The following is a 19,697-nucleotide window of genomic DNA, read 5'->3' as shown; positions in this document are numbered from 1 at the left end:
TATGAGCAAAAATGCATTTCTGCTGCATATAGCGCCACCTATAGGCCAGACGTCACCAAACTTCTTGGGCCTCTTACAGTTGGGCTCTTGAGTCTGTTTGCGAAGTTTGACGTCATAACATCAAATGGTTGCCAAGATATGGCCTCACTTCCGCTTTGGCGGCGTCAACCTTATGTTTGATTGGCTTTTATGCAAAATCAAAAGCCTAATTAAAAATTCCACATGATAACTTTTGTGCGGCTTGGTCTGAAGATTCTATGTGCCAAGTTTCGTGGAGATCGGACAATCTGCGGGGCCTGAAATGCTTTTTTAAACTTTTTGATTAAATTCAAAATGGCGGACATTGTAGGCATAGGCCAATGACGTCATTGGGTGCGTTGGACTAGTCATGATCCAAGGATTCCAATGTTGCCTCATTTGTGAAATTTGGACCAAGTAGTCCAAAGTTATGCATTTGGATGCACTTTGAACTTTGACGTGTTGGTGGCGCTGGTGAGTAAGCACTTGGGCCATGAAATTTCTTGACTTTACTTTTGGCACTTGGCTGATTACGTGTGCCAAATTTCACAACTTTCCCGCATTGCGTTAATGGGGCTGCCATAGACTTCAATTGCAGAAGAAAGTAGATCAATAATAGGAATAACTACTAACACAATGGGGTTCCTGCAGCTTTGCTGCTAGGACCCCCAATAATGATAATGATAATAAAATGAAAACAATAAAGTCACTCTAACACAAGCCACGTGTCACACTTCTGTAAAAGCCACAGGGTTTCCCTGGTTGTCTTTGGACAACCTTGATACAACATCACTACCATTTCCTCTGTAGATAAGATGGTTAACTTATGTCTCTGTCAGAGATCCCCCCAGTTATACAAGTAAAATAGTTAAATAGACCTGAATCTCAAATGTATTGAGTTAATTTTATGAAACCCAGTTTAACCTGCTTACAGACAGACTGGAAAACACGTGTTTTAAGTTATCAAGTATATCAAAGCCAGGCAGCCCATTGTTTGACATTGCATGTACGAGATTTCTTACCTTCTGAAAAGTAATAATTTCTTTTTATAATCTTTTTGGCCAGTGAACTTCACAACAGGGCCGACTTGGATTTGATTCATGTCAAACCATTTCATATGAAATCCTCATGTGGCCCACCTCCACAGACAGAACATTTCTGTTTACTTCAACTGTGAATGCTCATGTTTTGTAGTTCATGTAGCTGTTTTTTTTTTGTTGTTGTTTTTTTGTCTCCAGTCATCTGGAAGAAAATCTTGGCCTCATAATTCTTGCTTAAAATTTCTTTTACACTAACTTGGCTTCATCATTTCCGATGTGTCCATCTCATTACAAAGCACTGAATCGCCTTCTTTTTTTCTTTTTTAACTGTCGGCACCCATCACAGTTTGTCAGAAGTTTGGGCAAAATATATGCAGCTGTTTCAGTGTCTGAGGGCTAAAGCATCACAGCTGTGGAATATACAGCCATAACACTCTACATATTTGAAGCTGAGGTCAAAATGAAAGCCAAGTTCGAGGATTGATGTAATCCTGGCTGGAAAATGATTTTTCAGAAAAAAGGCTCCACCATCCAAAGACAGAAAAATGTTCAACTCCGCCAGTGATTTAACCATAAATCACTTTTTTGCGTCCTAGATTTACAATCACTTTCATTATTTCTGAGAATAAGATGAGTGGTTGGTGTCAAGCATGAGTACTCATGAGCACTGATTTACGGATGGCCTCCGGTTTGTATGTATGGATGTTTTTCCCAATGAGAGGAGATTAGAAAGTTCTCAGTACTTTCTGAGAACAGATTTTGTTTGGGCATCTTTCTCAACAACCAACCCAAACTATAAAGACTTTGTCAGTGTAAAAGAATTAATCCCAGATACCGATCTGATGGCATGTGTTGAAACCACTATCTACAGGTCCCAAATGATTTATTGTTTTGTCCAGCTACCCGACACTCCAGGACACCCTCACATGTTGTTTGTCCACGCCCTGTAGGGTCCGACCATTTTTTTGTGACCTACTTAATATTAGCAGGATGGTCAAAACTTTGTTGCTCATTTGGTCTGTCTTGTAACGTATAAAGTGAACTGTACGAGGCATCAGAATATCATCATGAACAAACGACAGGATGTACTACTTTTGTCCCTGTGTCCAGTCAATTCAACTTTCTCGGTTTGAACTAATTAAATACTGAAAAAAGTATTTTCCTATATATGTAGTCCAAGCAACCGTCTCTCTCTACTGTCTTTATAAAACTAACCCCAACATCGGATGCAAAATGGTTTGCCCAAAACGTTCTGCATGACCGTTATCCACACACCAATTGCATTTGATTCAAAGCATGTGAGGCTTGATAATTTAGTTTGCTATAAACAAAATAGCAAAATCATCATCATTTCTCCTGTTTGTTTTTCTGTATGTTTTGCTTGGTCATCTCAAGGCTTAATATTGCCTCAGATTGTTCAGTCTCTGCTCTCAGACATCCTGTCTGCCTTCCCTCCCACCAGGGATTATTATATTATTCTCATTTTAATGAATTATAGCCCACTGAATGGGAGCCTTGGGAGTCAGGTTCAGGCTTGTGTCACACTGCAAACGCAGGCTGCCCTAGATCCAAATATATAAATACGGAGTGTCTGTTCCCACTATCAGTCTCACAACTGGGTCCTGAAAAACATGTTCTTCTTCAGCAGCACGCTTTGTAAGTAAATTGTTAAACATAAGTAATATTATGGCTTTATGTATATGTATATGTGTGTGTGTGTGTGTGTCCAGGAAAGTTGAAGTTATTATGTTGATTAGAGTTAAAAAATTATATGAAGCAAGTCATTTTAACTATCTTTAGATCCATGACTTGTTTTGTTAATTTTTTTTTTTGTAAACTATCTGACACATTTTTTTTTATTTTTCAGTGCTGGCAGCAACCTGCCTTCTTGTAAGAGCAGGTGAATATCTGTATGGCGAGCATGAATTGAGACGTTCACGCATATTTTTGTGATAAACTCACTCTGCTAAGACTCTTCTTTTCATGTATCCCAGCAGAGAAAGTCACCACTTGTAATCCTGACACGGTACATCGCCTGAGCTGCGGTATGATTTCAGGTTATGTGTTAACGTGACTTTGTTTGGTGTGTTACTGGATGTGTGTTCTATTTTCTCCTTCTTTGCTCTGAAGCAGATTTAGACGGAGTGATCAGTGTTCAGTCGGCACTATACGGACGAGTGGACAGTGTGACCTGTAGTGAGGAAGAACCTCCAAATCAGATTTCTAACACAGACTGCTCTCTGGAGGGCATCGGGGATGCTGTTAAGAAAAGGTATAACATGTGTTGTCGCAGCTGATCTCACTTCAGTGGAGGTTCGTAGCAGATCCAACGTGTGAGTTCTCCCTCGGTTTTTTGTTTTGCAGATGTGATGGAAAAATGGTGTGTGAGCTGAACAAAAATGACCTCACAGCATCCGATCCCTGCACAGACACCGCAAAATATCTGCAGACCACATACACCTGCCTCCCAGCAAGTCAGTCATCTGATTTAGTACTCTCAAAATTATTTTTATTAAAATGATTGTGTTAGAAATATACTGCTATGTGTTCTTTGGGTGATTATTACAGGAGATGTAGGCTACAGTAATACTGCCATGAAGTTGGGATTATATCAATGCAACGTGATATAACCTGAGACAGAGAGGAAAAACAATTAGATGTGAGGTCTTTAATGAATATTTATGGTCATTCATGCTATTTTCACAGTTCACCGTGTGACATGTGAGCACTCTGTAGCATACCTGCAATGTGGTAAGATCCCATTTTTTCTTCCTTGTACATCATTATATGACAATGTCATTAACATGACAAGCAAAGCATTGTTACTTTTCTGAAAGGCTTCTTCTTTTCTTTGTCAGATCAGGGACAGGTTATCTTTGTCTACGGGGCTGATTATGGACGCAGAGACAAGAGCACGTGTGTTTATGGTCGGCCAGAGTCTCAGATTGAAAACAGTGTCTGCTCAAACCCCACAGTGAAAGTAGCAGACAGGTACAGATTCTCTTTTCCAATTTGTAACTTGGTTTGAAGCCTTTGAAAAATCATGATATATCTCATTATATCACTGCAGTATCTTTATAGATACAAAAATATCCAAATGGGATATTCTCCAGATCCCTTTTACATCTGTTTTTACTCATTTGCCTCCACAGCTGCAATGGGAAAAACAGCTGCATTATCAAAGCAAGCAACTCCGTGTTTGGAGACCCCTGTGTGGGCACCTACAAGTACCTGGAGGTGGCTTACGCATGTCAATGTAAGTAGCCTGAAACAGTGTCTGATTTACTGAAGCAAGCCTGTGGTTTAAATTTGCAAATAAAAATATCATTATTATTATTGTGGGGAAAATAGGTCAAAATGGTTGTACTTTCTGTGCTTTAAGCAACTTTATTTTCTTTCTTTCAGATCCTGTGGTCAGTCCAGATGAGTCGGTGTAAACATGTTAAGATCACATTAAAGATGCATTGAAGGGACCACAGATGTAAATTAGCTTTTTAGCTAACTCTGGTACTAGAACTGTCTTGTACATGGCCCCTGTCAAATAAGCTAATAAACTAAACTAATAAAGTACATAACATCCACAGCATGTGTCATGTTTGTGATTGCATTTTTATTGTTTTACGATTTTGTTCTTGCATATAAAAATAGCTTCACGAGTCCCGTAACTCTCTGATTGAGCCTGAGGTAAATTTGGGTCAATCAGGAAGCCCAGGGACAAAAACACAACAATAAGGGCTTTGAGTGTTCCAGGAAATCAATTGAATTTAAATGGGAACAACTCACAGAACACGTTATTGTAGAATAAAAGCAAGAGGCTTTTTTCAAAGTAAACATTTCGACATCTCATAGCAGGAACTGCACAGGGTTACTTACAATGGCAGCACTCAACTTGGGGGAAGGTCCTGCTGCTCTGCTATTGTTCCTGTCATTAATTACACCAGTGCTTTCAGTGGTGAGACAAGTCAAAATATTTGCTGGGGAAAAAAAGGTTTCTCAGAGTTTCGGTGTAGTCTGATGCTTGATACATTTGTAAAAAAAAGTCAATAAAAACCTCTCGTATCTAAAGTGCTGTGAGTAGCTTGGTGGACTTTGACACACACTTTTACACAGTACTGTGTAAAAGTCTTCAGCCACCACTCATTTCTGTATACATTTCCAGTAAGCAGGAAACTGGAGCAGTGATTTATTCAAATGGGCAAGCATAAATGGATTTACAATATAGAGGGCAAAAACATAGCTTATACAATTCTAACAAACTTGAAATTCAATGTTTGGTATGACCGGTTTTATTCTTAAACATAGCCTGAACGTCTAAGACAAGCTTTCTTGTTATTTCCTTTAGCAGGAAATAAAGAATAGTTCCCCAGGCTTCTTATAAGACATTCCAAAGCTCTTCTTTGGATGTTGGCTGCCTTTTGTTCTGTTCTTTGTTAAGATGATCCCACACGGCTTCAATAACGTTGAGGCTCTGAGGAGGATTTATCCCTCCATAAGACCTGTTGCCACCGAGTTTCGGTCCTCTTCTTGTGTTGTTTCACATACCTCAGTCTTTTCTCCCTGTTTCCCTTCCTTAAGAATGGCTTCTTGATAGCCACCCTTCCATAGAGGGATATATAAGTTTTTGACCAATCGCTCCCTGGAAATCAATTTTTTTTGAGCAATATTACTGTCTTATGCCTGCTGAACATTTTAAGAAATTTGAACAAACGACATGTCTTTGCAACAGACTGCTGGTAACAAAGTGTCTAAAGATACAACATTAAATGAGTTCTTTGCCAAGACACAAAACTGGATCATCCTTTGAGACAGGTGTCTTTTTATACTTGACTGATTAAAAGGTCAGCGTTAAGCAGCTTCACAATCAAACAAACAAAATAATCAAAAGAAACAAAAAGAACAAATAGATAAATAGACAAAGTGAGAGTCAAAGTTGGAGCTTGGAACCACTGTTTTTTCCATGAAAGGCTATAAAGGCAGTAAGACTCTGGTGGACACGATCAGGCAGTCTGCAGGTACCGGCTCTAGTCCCGACCTGCATCCCCATAAGGATCTGTGGAAGTAACCAGCATGCGGCAAAGGAAATCTTCAGATTACACAAACCTTGATATTGTTGTTAATGAGGAGTAGCCGTAAATCCCTTTTGAGACGAGAAGTTACTGTATTGGGATTGTGAGACTGCTTCAGTGAAAGTCAAAGGTTTTGCCATTAATGTTTCAGGGTATGAACAACTGGGATGAGTTCTTTAAGATTATATTCCAGCACAATGTCCGATTAACTTTTGTTTTCTTTCATGCTTAAATCATTCTCAGTCAGAGGAAACATACAGGGAAGGGGAGAAAAGGTCCAGTTTAGGTGAATTCTTGGCATAGATGTGATCAGTCCAAAGTGTCACACCTTTGCTGCGGAGAAAAGAGTAGTCGGACTCATCTTTGCAGCCTCTTATGGGGAATTTATTGATCGGAACAACATAGAGACATGTACATAGAATAGAATAGAATAGAATAGAATAGAATAGAATAGAATAGAATAGAATAGAATAGAATAGAAAAATGCTTTATCCATCCCCCAGTGGGGGAAATTCAAAATGAGAGCATACACGGAAATTCCTAATGACCTTAGTTTGTGAGAGCTTCTTATACCTCTTGATAACATTCTGTGTGTAAGTGGTCCAAACCAATATCTTTCTGGCACCTGCTGTCTGAGAATGCCACTACATCTTCGTCATTGTCTAGACAGAGTTCATTCTGGTCCTAAACAACATGTTATTATAATGTGGTTCGAGCAGTGTCAAGCTCACCCCACACTTTCAACGTAAACAGGAGCACTTGTTCAAGGAAATAAATTTGAGCAAAATGACAAACAAAAGAAGTGAATGAGTCACCTAAAAGGGCATGTGTGAGTGGGGAAAAAACTCCAGTATGAAGAAAATATAGTTTTGCAACTTCATAAATAGAGCAGAGCTGTGTCATTTTACTTGAAATGTCAAAAATACATCCTTATCCTTAATGGGAGCTGGCATTATGATAAATCTTTTTCCTTATTGCCTTCATACAGAACTGATAAATCATTGCCTCGTTCATCATTGCTGCACCTCAACAATAATGCATTGTGGCTCTGTGTCACCATTTTTTTTACACTTATGGACAGGAGGCAGTTGTGTAAGATCAAGCCTTTGTTTAACTCACCTGGCAGTATAAATACAAGCGTTCTTGTCTCTGTTGCCACCATTCCCATATACCCTAAAGACTGGATCTTCTAAAACCATGTTGCACTTCAGACTCAGCATCGGACTGTGTGAGTACATATACAATAGTTCATGTTATGCAGTATACGGATATTTCTCTCAATATTTGTGTAAGTTGTTGATAGTAGTTTTATGGCATACTAAAAAAAAAATTTTAACAGTGATTTTTTACCTTTTTTCCAGTGCTTGCAACAGCTTGTTTGCTCATGGCATCAGGTAAACGCTGGAGTGCCAGAATGCTTGAACGTATTCTCTACATGCAGCTCAAACAGCCTCCAACTTATACTTTGATATTTGTTATTTCAGTTGCTTCAACGGAGAGAGTCATAAGCTGTGATGACAACTTCAATGTCCATCGTTTGAGCTGTGGTAAGTGAAATTTCCAAATCTATGTGTCTACACTGGATGATACATTTAAGATTTAAGACCTAAATAGAAGACCTCAGGTGCTATTGTTCAGCTCTCATTCTTGTTTTTTCAGAAACATTTGATATATGCTATAAGCTTTTCCTCTTGTTCCTTACTTTTTCCCTTGCTGTGATACCAGATACCGGAGTAATCAGCGTGCAGTCAGCTCTGTATGGTCGTGCAGACCGTGAGACCTGCAGTGAAGGCATCACTCAGCAACAGCTTGACAATACTAGGTGCTCTCAAGAAGGCACTGTGGATGTCATCAAAAACAGGTACAATGTGTATTTACAGTAACAGTACTCACTGATGGCTGCGAGTCTTTTGAGAAGGGCCAACGTTGCAATGTTACGAAGAAAGGAGTAACCACAGATGTGGTAACTTCATAATTCAGGGAAGCACAGTTCAACATATCAGACACAGTCAGACACCGGGGAAATGCAATGAAGCAAAGATGAAGTGGTAGAGTTCATGTCCAAACAGTAAAGGTTTTTACACTAGATCAAGACCTCAGTTAATTCTCTCTTCTCGCTGTTGTCCATAATACCTTAGCTGGAGACATCACACAACTGTAAGCTTTAATTGAATGCTCCTTCTTTTCTGTTTTTCTTATTTGTTTATCATAGACAAGGACATATGATCCAACTTACAGGAGCATAACATTTACATACAAGGTTTTATAGGTCATAACTTTTCATTGTGTTAAAAGTTCAAAATACTATGAAAAATAAATGTTATGTCATCATTTCAATTAGCATCTTCACCTAAGCTAAAGCTGTTCCACTTTTGGCACATAAAGATGAACTGGTTATTAACTGATCATCTGGGGACCAAAGTCAGTCTTTTTATGGTTAGTCAGGAAAGGGAAATTTCCAACCCAAAAAAAAGTGCACATTGATATAAAGAAAGAAACATTATAAGAATAAAGTATTGTATTTAAACATGTATATTGTTTTTTTTCATGCATAATAAGCTTTTTAGCTTTGATTGTGCCTTTGTGTGAAGCACTTACATACTGTTACTGTCAATGAAACAGGTGTGATGGCAAGAAGGTGTGTGAGATCAGGACAACTGTCGTTCACACCTCCGATCCCTGCAGAGGCATCTTCAAGTATCTGGACACCAACTACACCTGCTTACCAGCAAGTCAGTGTCAAGTCAGGGATGTTTGACTGAAACTAATAGTGAAGCATAAGCATGAATTTCCCCCATTGGGGGATGAATAAAGTATTTTTCAATTCTATTCTAACTGCACATCAGCTTGATTGTAAGATGTCTAATGTTTTTCATGTTCTGTACTTTGACAGTTCACCTCGTTACGTGTGAGCACTCCATTGCACATTTGCAGTGTGGTAAGACTACATATTTTCATTTTTATGTTTAAGATCGAGCAGTGTGACAGATATGAGCATAATTGCATGTTCTTCCTCTTTATCAGATGAAGGGCAGGTTATATTTGTCTATGGTGCCGACTATGGACGCTACGACCAGACCACGTGCTCTTACAAGCGGCCCGCCTCTCAGACTGAGAATGTGTACTGCTCAAACCCCACAAGAAGAGTTGCTGAACGGTGAGGGACCATTTCCAATTGATACGGGTGGATAAAAGCAGAAAGATTTTATCAGGGTTTTACTCAGTTAGTCGAAAAGGAAAAATACATTTTAAATATGGTGGATGAACATCTTCTAAAAAGGCCAAATTCCAGACACAAGTTCGCTTTAAATGACACAGTTCGTGTGCAGCAAGGTGCACTGAAGCCTGTCTTCTCTCATTCTGCATTCACAGCTGTAATGGGAAAAACAGGTGCATCATCAGAGCTCGAAACTCCGTGTTTGGAGACCCCTGTGCTGGCACATTCAAGTACCTGGAGGTGGCCTATGTCTGTGAATGTAAGTTATTTAAAAGCCTATGCAACGTGTGTTTGTTTCATGTTGCTAGCACACATCTGCAACAAAACCAGAAACACCTGTCTGAATTGAATATTTCTGACTCTTTTGCAGATCCTGGACTTGTTCCATAGCAGTCTCTGGAAGCACACTGAGATGACAAACATGCACTGAATTAAGCAATTGTTCCATTGCAATGTTGGCAAAAGTACTAATAAGTACTCAGACTCACATCATGCCAAAGTTTTACTGTTACAGGCAGAATGACCTTTTTTTTTTTATAGACGTTGACAATACCAATTCCATCTGCAGGTGGCTTAACATTAAGAGATTACTGAAGTCTTTCTACATATAAATTGTAGATCAAAATACCGCTTAAATAATAAATGTTATCTGTTGCATTAAACTTATTGGGTCCAGTTCTTTCCAAACCCTAGTTCAGTTCCGCTTCTTATCTGCGTTCCAGGTAATAAAAAGAAAAAAGCTGACAGACAAATGCAACAAATTCCATCAGAAGTCAGGTTTATTAAGCCCCTCTTGGACATCATTAGTGCGTGTTTAAAGGGAAACAGCAAAGCTGGAATTTAATTTGTCAGAGAAACCTTTAAATACTTTAAAAGGATTACAAGATCAAGCTAAAGTCTGTTACTGCCAATCTTTATAAACTGACCAATGGCTTTCAACTTAGAAATGTGACCGTATTTGATGTGTAGCAAGCTCCCAGGAAGTGGCAAAATGATTTATTAAAGGATTACCAGACGTGATTTTAAAAAGCTGTACAGTAATCAAAATCACAAGGAAAACAATATCTCATCAGAACTTAATATCCAAATGGGTAACCTATTAAAATGACCTTATGTTGCTTGTGAATAGATATAATTAGAATCCAAATCATTGCTACCAAATGACAGTCAAGTTGCCGCTGCCTTCAGAGAGGTCCGTCTTTGACGGGTAAACGACCTTCAGGTTTCCGTCTTGGTCAACCGTTCGGATCTGTTGGATGATCAGTTGGCCGGAGGTTTCACTGCTGGCGGCCGGCTCTGGTGCTCCGTCACCCTCCTCGTCCGACCCCACCTCTTCCCGATGCTCTGCCGTGAACTTATTCAACTCTGCCATTTTCTGTGAGGAAACGGATATCACCTGGTAAATGCTTGTGTTGGTAAAACAATAAAAACTGCAGCATGGACGCTGTGACAGAAAATCAATCTAAAAAACTGATTCAACTTTCTCCTTAATTCAGTTTGTGTTTGCTTTGATGTGTTTGATTAAAAAAAGTCTCACAGGAACACTTGAGTGTAGTTGACAAAAACAAGACAAAACAACATGAGATAAGCAGCTGAAATGCATCATAGCCAAATTAAATCTTATTCCACCTCTCTATTGTTGCTCTTGAGCTCGACTGAGGCCTAAACATTCACTTGCTCACGAATATTCCTGTCAAGTTTACTGAGAACGGATCTTTTCAAGAACACTCCTCTATTGCCACCCTCAGGACAAAATGTGAGCTTCAGTTCCACACCTTCTGCCAATACCTTCACATAGAGATAAACAGCAGAGAAGTGAGAGAAAAGGGAAAAACGTACTACTATCAGAGCGTCCATAATATCTTTGCAGGTCTGCAGGCTGCTTGCACTCGTCACCTCAAGGAACAACTCTTTTGTCGTTTTCTTGATCTGTGCAGGAAAGAAGATGTCATCATTTGTATTACATCATGAGAAGACACAAAACAGAATAAACAGAGCAAAAGCCATGGCAAAACATATGCAGATTTGGATGTCAGGTGTCATATTGTCATTTCCATCAACATCAGATCCATTGCTTCTGTCCAGAACACCGTGAAACGAGCCAATATGACATTCTAACTTCCAGTTCATAAGTAAATCCGTACACAATTATGGTAACTAGTAGGAAAATACATGTGGACACCTTGGTTTTCTCACTGTTGGTGATAGGTGGGAAAGAGATCACATGTCCCTCTGCATCCACAAGGCAGGGGTAGAGTGGTTTTCCTTGCAGAAGCTGCAGGTATCTGTGAAAAAATAATGGGATGAGTGGCTGATAAAGAAAATGTGAGGGTTAAGATTCCCCACTGTCATGGCTGCCAGCTGAAAAACACTGTCAGCTGTAACGCTCAGCAAAGAGACTGGTTTGCATGTTTTATCTGGCGTTTGTGAGCTTATAAAGTGGCAGCTTTGTCCTTCTGATGCTACGTGGCTTCTATCAAACAGGCGGAAAGTCACGAAGAACCTTATGTTTGAAGCATACAGAGATATTATACAATGTCTGATAAAAGTCAGGGATTCAGCATACTTATACTGCCCTCATGTGTTCAAACAAAAGCAAGAAGTAAGTCTTTTATACTGTTGAAATATATAAGCTGAATTTTCCCCAGCAGAAACAAAATAAATGTACAGAAAAGTCTTTGGTGGTACTAACTTATGGAGGCCTGTGACGTTCTGCCTCTTCTTCTGCTTCCTCAGCTCGTCAGCCTCTAATTGAAGTTGTCTTATCAGCTCAACGGCCGTCATCTCCTTCCGACCCAGCGACACAATCTGGCAGACATAATGTGCAGAGGTGAAATCAGGATGTTTCTTTAACAGGAGTGAAAACCAGAATGCATTCCACAGCAGCAGAAACAAACACAGGACTGGACTGTCGTACCTTCAGCTGGGTAGGTGGTTTTACATCATATACCAGCGGACCTTTGAGAAGCTGCGCATCATGAGTTGCGATGGTTGCTATGGTTCTTTTACCACACAAATCATCATGGAGCTTTGTCTAGAAAAAAAATAAACGTATTGGTCACCAATTCTTACTGATCACGCACCATTAACATCACTGCTCTTGTCCTGCGTTTACCTGAGCCACCAAGAAGCGTTTGAGAGCATTCCCGGACTTGAGGTTCATGCCTCTGACCATGCAGCACACCAAGTACGGTCGAACATCTTTCACCTCTGCACTCACGCTGACTGCGAGTGCTGTGGGCACGTCGGACACATGGAGAACCCTCACAACCATTTTGTTAAGTTCCTCCACTTCATCCTGTTCCTCTGCCCCCTTCTTCTTCCTCTGCTGTGGCCTTCTCTTCTTGTCAGCATTGCGTCCTCCGTCGCCATCAACTCCGTCCTCCCCCTGTCTTCCTCTTCCTTTTCCTCGGAGATAATCCAGGATGGACTTGGTCTGACACCCGTTGACCATCTTCTCCAGACGCTTGTCGCTAAGTTTGTTGCCTTTGAAGTTGATCTCCTTTAACTTGGCGCAGTCGGTCAGCTCAGAGGGGATCTCACTCAGCTTGTTGTTGGAGACGTCCAGCACCTACAAAGAAAGACATGAGGAGAATAAGTGCGAGGGCAGAGGTTCACACAGTGGAAAAGAGCAGTGTAACACAAAAGGCACAAAAGCAGCAGAGAACTGTGTGGGGGTTACCCACAAAAATAGATTTCTTTCTCCTTGGCTATAAATCAAAATACAAAAAAAAATGCAATCTTCCCTTCAATTCGACGTAAATGTGTCATTCTGTGGAGACTTTTCCGACAGAATTTCAGAAGTCAACTTTGCAAGGGTCATGTGGGTTTGATGGTACAAAAAAACTCATCAATATATCTCATATGAAGCTGTACTCACCTTCAGAGCTGAGAGCTTGCGAATATCTGCACTCAGCACCTCGATTAAGTTATCGGAGGCCACCAGGGTGCTGAGCAGATCGAGCCGCTCGGAGAACAGATCCGGAGGAAAACCGGTGATGCGGTTCTTGGAAACATTGATGGTGGAGAGCTTGGTGCATTGGCTCAGTCCATCCGGCAGAAACTCCAGGCTGTTACAGCTCAAGTTGAGAGTGTTTAGCTCCCTTAACTGACTGATTCCCTCCGGTAAAGCTGTAAGATTGTTGACTGAAAGGTCCAGAACCTTAAGACATTTGAGGCTGCCGATGACATTCGGGATGGAGGCGAGCTTGTTTCTGCACAGGATGAGGCTTTGGAGGTTGGTCAGTTGTTGGACGTCCTCGTGGATCTCTGTCAAACTCGGACACTGGCTTACTTCCAGATAATTCAGCAGCTGAAGGGAATATATGGAGGAGGCGAGTCCCCCGTTGGAATAAATTCTCTTGTCAACAGCAGAGCCCTGTAACACCAGCTCACGCCTCTTCTCTGTCGCTGCTTTCTCTATTTCTGGCCATTTCTCCATGTCATCCATGCTGTCGCCACACAGTGAAATCGCTTAAAGCACGCGCAGCTAATGAATCACACTGATTCCGTTGAAAGTTTTCAAAATAAGTTAATTTTTTTTTAACTATTTGTTTTTTTGGGGGGAAGAAAACTAATACTTATCCACCCCACTGTTGTAACCAATTATCCAAATGTAGCTCATCATATTTAAATGAGGTGAGTTTTTAGTGAGAGTGTGCAGTATCATTTTGAGTTCATGTAGCTACGCGTAATGCATTTATTTTGAAGATTTGACATGAAACTTTATCCGGTGCTCCAACCCAAGATCAGGAAGTATCTATAAATATATATAAAAAAGCTTAACAAAATGTTTCCGGTTTTTATAATCGTAGGGAAATGTGTGTAGTAAATTATTAGCTCTACTTCGTTAGTGTTTTTTTTTTTAAACCGCATTTATTTAGAAAAAAAAAAAAAAAGAAAAAAACTACATAGACAACAATCCACTGAGGCTCACCAACGGTGTTACGACTGCGCATGTGTAGAGTGGCTGTTGTCAGCCGTGGTTATGGAGATGAGATGGAACTACAAGCTGTCAGCGACACGTTAATGTTCCTGGTGAGATGTCTGTGAAAAGCGTGCAAGTAGCTGTCTGTGTACTCCAAGCTGTCCATTTACGAACGGTAGGACGTACAGAGTTGTAGTTATCATGTGTAGAATTATAGTCGGTCAGTTTCCCTTTACAACCCAGGTACTGCTGGACTACGTCAGGTTAGCTACGTATGCCTGATCGAATAGTTATTAACGGTTAGCTAATGCCCCCCCCCCCCCCTCCTGCTGCCACATTAGCGCACACTCGAGTCAGCAAAAAGGGGTCCTCTGTCCTCTGGCTGTGTTTTGCAGTGTCCAGTTTAAGTCGTATCTTTCAACAGAACCGCACGTCAAACAGCCAGTTTAACAATTTCCCGGTACAACTTACATTTCTCAAATGAACACCTAAGCTTCTTGCATCTCTCAAACTTACTTACACCCTCACGCTACACGTTATTATAGCATCAAAATGGTCAATACGTGCTTATTTTCAGACCGACGAGTTTACTGTCCAGCACAGTTTGCTCAGATTTAGTGTCGAGTTATTCCACAAAAACTCATTAGGTTCATGGGACCTTGTAAATCTTCTCAAATTAACGAGTTCAATAAGCAAAGATACGAACAAATAAATGCAGTGCAAGTAATCTTTTACCTGGGTATTTTTCAAGTGTCAGAGCTCATTTTCAGCCTTTTTCCTGATTCTTTGTCAAGCTTAACCAGTCACCTACTTTGCACTAGATGTGTTGAAATTTTTGCTGAACATCCTTAAAACCCTAAATGATCGTTTGCAATAATACAGTTACTGAATGTTATGTAGCAGAACAATTAGTCACGTGGCCTAAAAGACAAAAAGACATCCTATCTTTTCGTAAATATATGTTTTTTCATACTTTTCGGTTCGGTTTGATTTTCTTTCTCTGGGTTGTTTCTTCGTGTTCAGACACTTTATTAAGTATTGCAGCTGATTAATATATACTTGATATTCATAACTAAGATTATAGTTTGCGGTGATGTGTTTTGGAATGTAAAACATTTGAAATTTTCCCAACATTTTGCCTCACTTTTATACGTTGATAAGATGGATCTCACAAGAAATGGAACAGAATCATCATCTTATTTTTACAGCTTAAAAACGTCATATTTAAAGCTAAATGAAAGTACAGTTTTTGGATGTGTTGTTATTGTTGCATTAGATTTCACAGGTCTATATGAGTAGCTGTATATAAGTCGGGACCAAATTATTTCTAGAGATGAAGCTATATTAATGCTACACAGAATCAATATGTATTTCCAAAACAAAAGAAAATAGTCAGAGGGAACTTGAAATATTACTTAACAGCTGTTGAGTTGCAGTTTATATTAAGGCCTCATGGACATTCAGTAGAAGTTTTGATCCTGATCCAGTGAAAAATTTGGGATCGGTGAGATTTAGAAGGAAAAACCAAACTTGTTGAATTGATTTAAAAAGTGTAGAACTATTTGAACGATGTGGGAATGTAAACATGTTTGTGTTTCTTTTGGTTTTCTTTCCCAATCCATGACATGAGCGCTGAGATAATAGAGATGAAACTACTCTTGATTTATTGGATCAACTTTAGGCTGTTAATAGATGTTCAGAATTACCTCTGGTTGGTTTGGGATGGACAAAGTACTGTGACAGCCCTCCAGGATATTTAAAATTTTTCAGGACCAATTTGCAAACTTAATGAGCAATATCTTTACTTATAGAGGAAGAATTTAGAATTAAATGTAACGTTGCTTTCTGGGACAATTTTATCAATAAAGAAAAAAAGCCTGTTGCCTAAAGAGCTCTGATACTCAAACATAAAGATGATGTAATTCCTCGGTGTGAATAAGCATCTAATAGAAAACTGCAGTTTATCTGTCAGTCATTAGCAGGAGAGTGGTTCCAGATGCAGGTGGTCCTAAACACAGTTTGGACAGTTCTGTAATTCATCTGTACTCTTAGAAATTCTTTGTGTTTTCAGTTGTTAGATAATGATTTAAAAGGATTTGTTTTTTATAAGTGTCGATCAGAGGAATGCCCAGGAAGATAGGATTTACTGTGGTCAGCTCTTCAAGTCATGAAGACAACTTCAGTGCCAAGGAGCTCGCGGTCCATGCACCCACGGTCAACGGCTGGAGGTCCAGCAGGTAACTAAGACGATGCTTTGTTTTCAAACGCTTCATGGACTTCCTGCTGGTTTATGATGATAAACGCTGACATATTTCTACCACATCTACACCTACAGTATGATACTTTAATCATTTTTAGAAATACAGTGTAAAACGGAGACATACAAACATTTCCAACACTGTTATCAGCATGTACTTCAGAAAAAAAAATCATACCTCAGATTCTACTGGTTATTCCTCATTTTCCCCTTACCGTAAACAGTAATAGCTTAAGAATATGTCTACTGTACACTTGATGTGTCATTATTTGCCCTTTTCTCTTAAACAACTCGAGTTTCTGTGAATCAAATTCTCTGCAGGCTCTGCTCGTATCCTCAGCACGTCACTCTCCAGCTGGTGGAGAGATGTAGGATAAGGAAGCTGCAGCTTCTGGCTCACCAGTACCTGATCCCAGCCAAGGTTGAATTCCATATTGGAGACAGCCTCCCTGAAACCAGCCCTCCAGGGTTTCCCGGGCAGCTTCGGAGACTTGGGTGAGATCTTATATTTGATATCTTTTTGTGTAGAATACCAACGTGTTATAACGTGCAACTAGAAACAAATGTAATTTTTAAGTGTTGTCAACTGATTAGAGCTGCTAAGTTGTGGCATTATCATGTAAAATATACTGTAGGAGTCTTCAATTATAGTGAAGCAGATTATATCAAAAGGATATTAATGGGATCCAGAGGTACTGTTCACTTCCAATTAACATAACGTATGAACCGGTACTGGTACTGTATCATTGGCTGGTGAATGGATTTAGCTGGTTTTCAGGTTAATTAGCCATGACCAGTCAACGGCAGTGGCAGATGTATTAGATCCTGAGCCAATCAAATAAGGTGCTGGAGCTGCACCATAGCTCATACCGTAGCATCACAGCCACATTCCCACATATGGCACCATGTCGGAGAAATGGAAGTTGGTCATTAGAAGTGCAGGGGGCATAAAGCTTGCTTTGATACCTGTCAGGCCTAAATAAGCTGCGAAGGGACAATCATGATAAATCTTTGAACCAACAACCTTTGGCCGTGCCCAGTTTAAAGAGGCCTTGCAAAGCAGCTAAAACTAAAGCTAGCTAATGCGTTGAGCGAGCCTTTTATTTTGTCATTGGTATCTGCAGTTATTTCTTGCATCTAGTTTTTTTTGCAGTTATATATCTTTCATTTTCTATTCATTTATTTTTGGAAAGTAAAACATGTTTGATAAAGTTGGATATACTGCAACATCCTGGTGCAGTTTGGACTCATTTAACTATCAGTGTGTTTTTTTCTTTGAAAAAAAGTTTACACAACAGTTTGTGAAGTTGTAGTTCTTTGAAAGACAGGAAGTTAGAATCAGCGAGGCAGACTTGAAGAAAAACAATTCAATTCGCCAGGATGATTGGGTTCAGTCATACAGCTCAACCTTTGGGTGTAATAACCAAACTGAAATGCATTGACTGATATTCATCTTAAACATCTCAGTTATTTGAATCTCACAGCACAGCCGATGACCTAAGTTAACAACCCCGCACTCTCACCACAGGTATGTGTCTTTGTCGGACAATGAAAAGACAGGTTTCAAAGCTCGGGAGCTGAAGTCCGTCCATGTAGATGCCGTTGGGGTGTATCTGAGAATAACCCTCCACAAGAACCACGTCAACCGTTACAATCACTACAATCAGGTATTCTGTCAGACGTTAGTAATGCTCCGTATTTGTCCTCCCTCCTGGAGAGTCACTTACTGCTTTACATTGGGACTGATCAGGTTTATAAGTTCTTGTATTTTGATAAAAAGTACTTTGGTCAACTTTGAAGCTAATTCAGTTGAATTAATTGAAAAATAAACAGCAAAGTCTAATTATAATGTGTTATAGTGCTTAAACTTTTACCTTCTACAGAACCTCTAGATACTGTCCTCTCTGCGGAAAGTGTCCGTCATATAGAAGTGTTAACATCTAAACATGTGTCGCATCAAGTCTTAATGGGTTTAATAGGCTGCTTTTTTTTGTAATTTCTTCCAGTTTTTGAACACTGTATTTGTGTTACATGGGACTGTTACAGTAGGAGCAACAGTTAACCAATCATTATCCAGATATCCAGTAACAACAGAGGGCAGAGCACCCACTCTCAGGGAACAGCAACCCCATCACAGTCACACTTAGACACAAGACTATTTTAATAACTACCATGAATGTGACTGGCAACTAGATTATATAGGAAAACATTTTAGGGTAATATCAGAGGAAGTATGTGGTCTGCAGGTAGTTAAGTGGCGTGTATTATAAGTATTATAATGTTGCCAATTATACTCTTACATTTTTAAGGCTTAATTTACATTTTTATTCAAAGTGCTGAAATTATAAGTTATATCATAAGCTGACTTTTTTTTGTCTTTTTTCATACTTGGCTTTTCATTTCATGGGATTGGTCAACAATGAAATGTCTCCTGCTTTGCTCCCTCACATGGAAACCGATCGAGCCACCCTACACTTCCGAGCACTAACCCATTTATCCACACGCATTGCTTTATTTCCCAAAGATTTTCTCATACAGTTTTGTTTCATTGAATCTCGTAATCATCAACGTGTGTTTGTGATTTCAGGTTGCTTTGGTTGCCATTAATGTCCTGGGAGATTCTGTGGATGGCAATGCTTTTAACACGATAGTAAGTGAGAACGTGTCACCCATAGCTGAATTTACTTCTGCAAAGCAGAAGGTGGTGGTGTTGTGCTAACATTGCTCGCTCATCACTCACTAAAAACAGGGTTAATTGATGTTTGACGATACATTGACTCACATTTCATTTTATTTCATGCACATGGGTTTATGATTAATAAGCTTCCCCCATACTTTATATCTTCCATTCATCCCTCATAACATGATAAACTCTGTTCTTAGACGATTTCTTCTTTCTTTTTTTAAGCTCGTCATTGTATTACATAAATATATGGTGAGGATATACTCTATTCACTGATGCAAGCAGTCTATGTAAGCATACATGTATATATGTGTATATATATATATTTATTATGTGTGTGTGTATCAGGCATGTGGTAATGAGACACAATGGGAGGGAACTATATAATCAAACAGGAGGCCTTTAGTTATTCGGTGTAATCAGATAGTCCTGCAGATGGACGGCTTCTGGATGAGTGAGAGCACCTTAAAACACACACACATACAAACG

General features: G+C 39.6%; 4 protein-coding genes across 9 annotated transcripts in view; 3 read left to right on the top strand and 1 right to left on the bottom strand.

Moving 5' to 3' along the window:
* The first annotated feature begins 2,597 nt into the window (after positions 1-2,597).
* Positions 2,598-4,641, top strand: LOC142390212 (L-rhamnose-binding lectin SML-like). Of its 2 annotated transcripts, none has more exons than XM_075475604.1 (10): positions 2,598-2,714; positions 2,926-2,958; positions 3,053-3,103; positions 3,189-3,330; positions 3,423-3,532; positions 3,765-3,809; positions 3,917-4,049; positions 4,211-4,314; positions 4,464-4,520; positions 4,566-4,641. In XM_075475604.1, the coding sequence occupies exons 1-9, from the start codon at positions 2,690-2,692 to the stop codon at positions 4,493-4,495; spliced, it is 675 nt and encodes a 224-aa protein (XP_075331719.1). In that variant the 5' UTR covers positions 2,598-2,689; the 3' UTR covers positions 4,496-4,520; positions 4,566-4,641. The 2 variants fall into 2 exon arrangements, with proteins under 2 accessions (XP_075331719.1, XP_075331720.1); XM_075475605.1 differs by having other exon boundaries at positions 2,599-2,714; positions 3,192-3,330.
* Positions 4,642-7,491: 2,850 nt separating this feature from the next.
* Positions 7,492-9,731, top strand: LOC142390101 (L-rhamnose-binding lectin SML-like). The gene is made up of 8 exons (XM_075475470.1): positions 7,492-7,518; positions 7,609-7,671; positions 7,850-7,985; positions 8,747-8,856; positions 9,018-9,062; positions 9,149-9,281; positions 9,497-9,600; positions 9,712-9,731. The coding sequence occupies exons 1-8, from the start codon at positions 7,509-7,511 to the stop codon at positions 9,729-9,731; spliced, it is 621 nt and encodes a 206-aa protein (XP_075331585.1). The 5' UTR covers positions 7,492-7,508.
* A 569-nt stretch (positions 9,732-10,300) lies between these two features.
* lrrc47 (leucine rich repeat containing 47) lies at positions 10,301-13,816 on the bottom strand. The gene is made up of 7 exons (XM_075475603.1): positions 13,222-13,816; positions 12,457-12,912; positions 12,259-12,375; positions 12,034-12,149; positions 11,524-11,626; positions 11,181-11,270; positions 10,301-10,716 (listed from the first exon to the last, which is right to left on the bottom strand). The coding sequence occupies exons 1-7, from the start codon at positions 13,789-13,791 to the stop codon at positions 10,495-10,497; spliced, it is 1,674 nt and encodes a 557-aa protein (XP_075331718.1). The 5' UTR covers positions 13,792-13,816; the 3' UTR covers positions 10,301-10,494.
* Positions 13,817-14,299: 483 nt separating this feature from the next.
* cep104 (centrosomal protein 104) overlaps positions 14,300-19,697 on the top strand; it is a 31,859-nt gene continuing 26,461 nt past the window's right edge. For 4 of the 5 annotated variants that reach the window (XR_012770494.1, XM_075476302.1, XM_075476304.1 and 1 more), the window contains exons 1-5: positions 14,300-14,443; positions 16,379-16,505; positions 16,847-17,020; positions 18,054-18,192; positions 19,113-19,175. Coding sequence is in view for 4 of the 5 variants with exons in the window: in XM_075476302.1 (XP_075332417.1) it covers positions 16,393-16,505; positions 16,847-17,020; positions 18,054-18,192; positions 19,113-19,175 (489 nt within the window). In the remaining variant the exon portion in view is untranslated. The remainder of the gene's footprint in view (positions 14,444-16,378; positions 16,506-16,846; positions 17,021-18,053; positions 18,193-19,112; positions 19,176-19,697) is intronic. The other variant, XM_075476303.1, reaches the window with a different exon arrangement.

The sequence above is a fragment of the Odontesthes bonariensis genome, chromosome 10 (assembly GCF_027942865.1).
Source record: "Odontesthes bonariensis isolate fOdoBon6 chromosome 10, fOdoBon6.hap1, whole genome shotgun sequence".
Lineage (NCBI taxonomy): Eukaryota > Metazoa > Chordata > Actinopteri > Atheriniformes > Atherinopsidae > Odontesthes > Odontesthes bonariensis.
The sequence above is the reverse complement of the archived record's forward strand: the minus strand, read 5'-3'. Positions and strand labels throughout refer to the sequence as shown.

Bases quoted from the DNA above. Each gene is read 5' to 3' on its own strand.
- LOC142390212 (XM_075475604.1), top strand. From the start codon at position 2,690: ATGTTCTTCTTCAGCAGCACGCTTT. The intron at 2,959-3,052 runs GTGAATATCTGT...CATGTATCCCAG, and splicing joins CTGCCTTCTTGTAAGAGCAG to CAGAGAAAGTCACCACTTGT. The intron at 3,104-3,188 runs GTATGATTTCAG...TTTGCTCTGAAG, and splicing joins GGTACATCGCCTGAGCTGCG to CAGATTTAGACGGAGTGATC.
- LOC142390101 (XM_075475470.1), top strand. The intron at 9,282-9,496 runs GTGAGGGACCAT...CTGCATTCACAG, and splicing joins ACAAGAAGAGTTGCTGAACG to CTGTAATGGGAAAAACAGGT. The intron at 9,601-9,711 runs GTAAGTTATTTA...ACTCTTTTGCAG, and splicing joins GGTGGCCTATGTCTGTGAAT to ATCCTGGACTTGTTCCATAG.
- lrrc47 (XM_075475603.1), bottom strand. From the start codon at position 13,791: ATGGATGACATGGAGAAATGGCCAGAAATAGAGAAAGCAGCGACAGAG. The intron at 12,913-13,221 runs GTGAGTACAGCT...CTTTCTTTGTAG, and splicing joins GCAAGCTCTCAGCTCTGAAG to GTGCTGGACGTCTCCAACAA. The intron at 12,376-12,456 runs GTAAACGCAGGA...TTTTTTTTCTAG, and splicing joins AACGCTTCTTGGTGGCTCAG to ACAAAGCTCCATGATGATTT.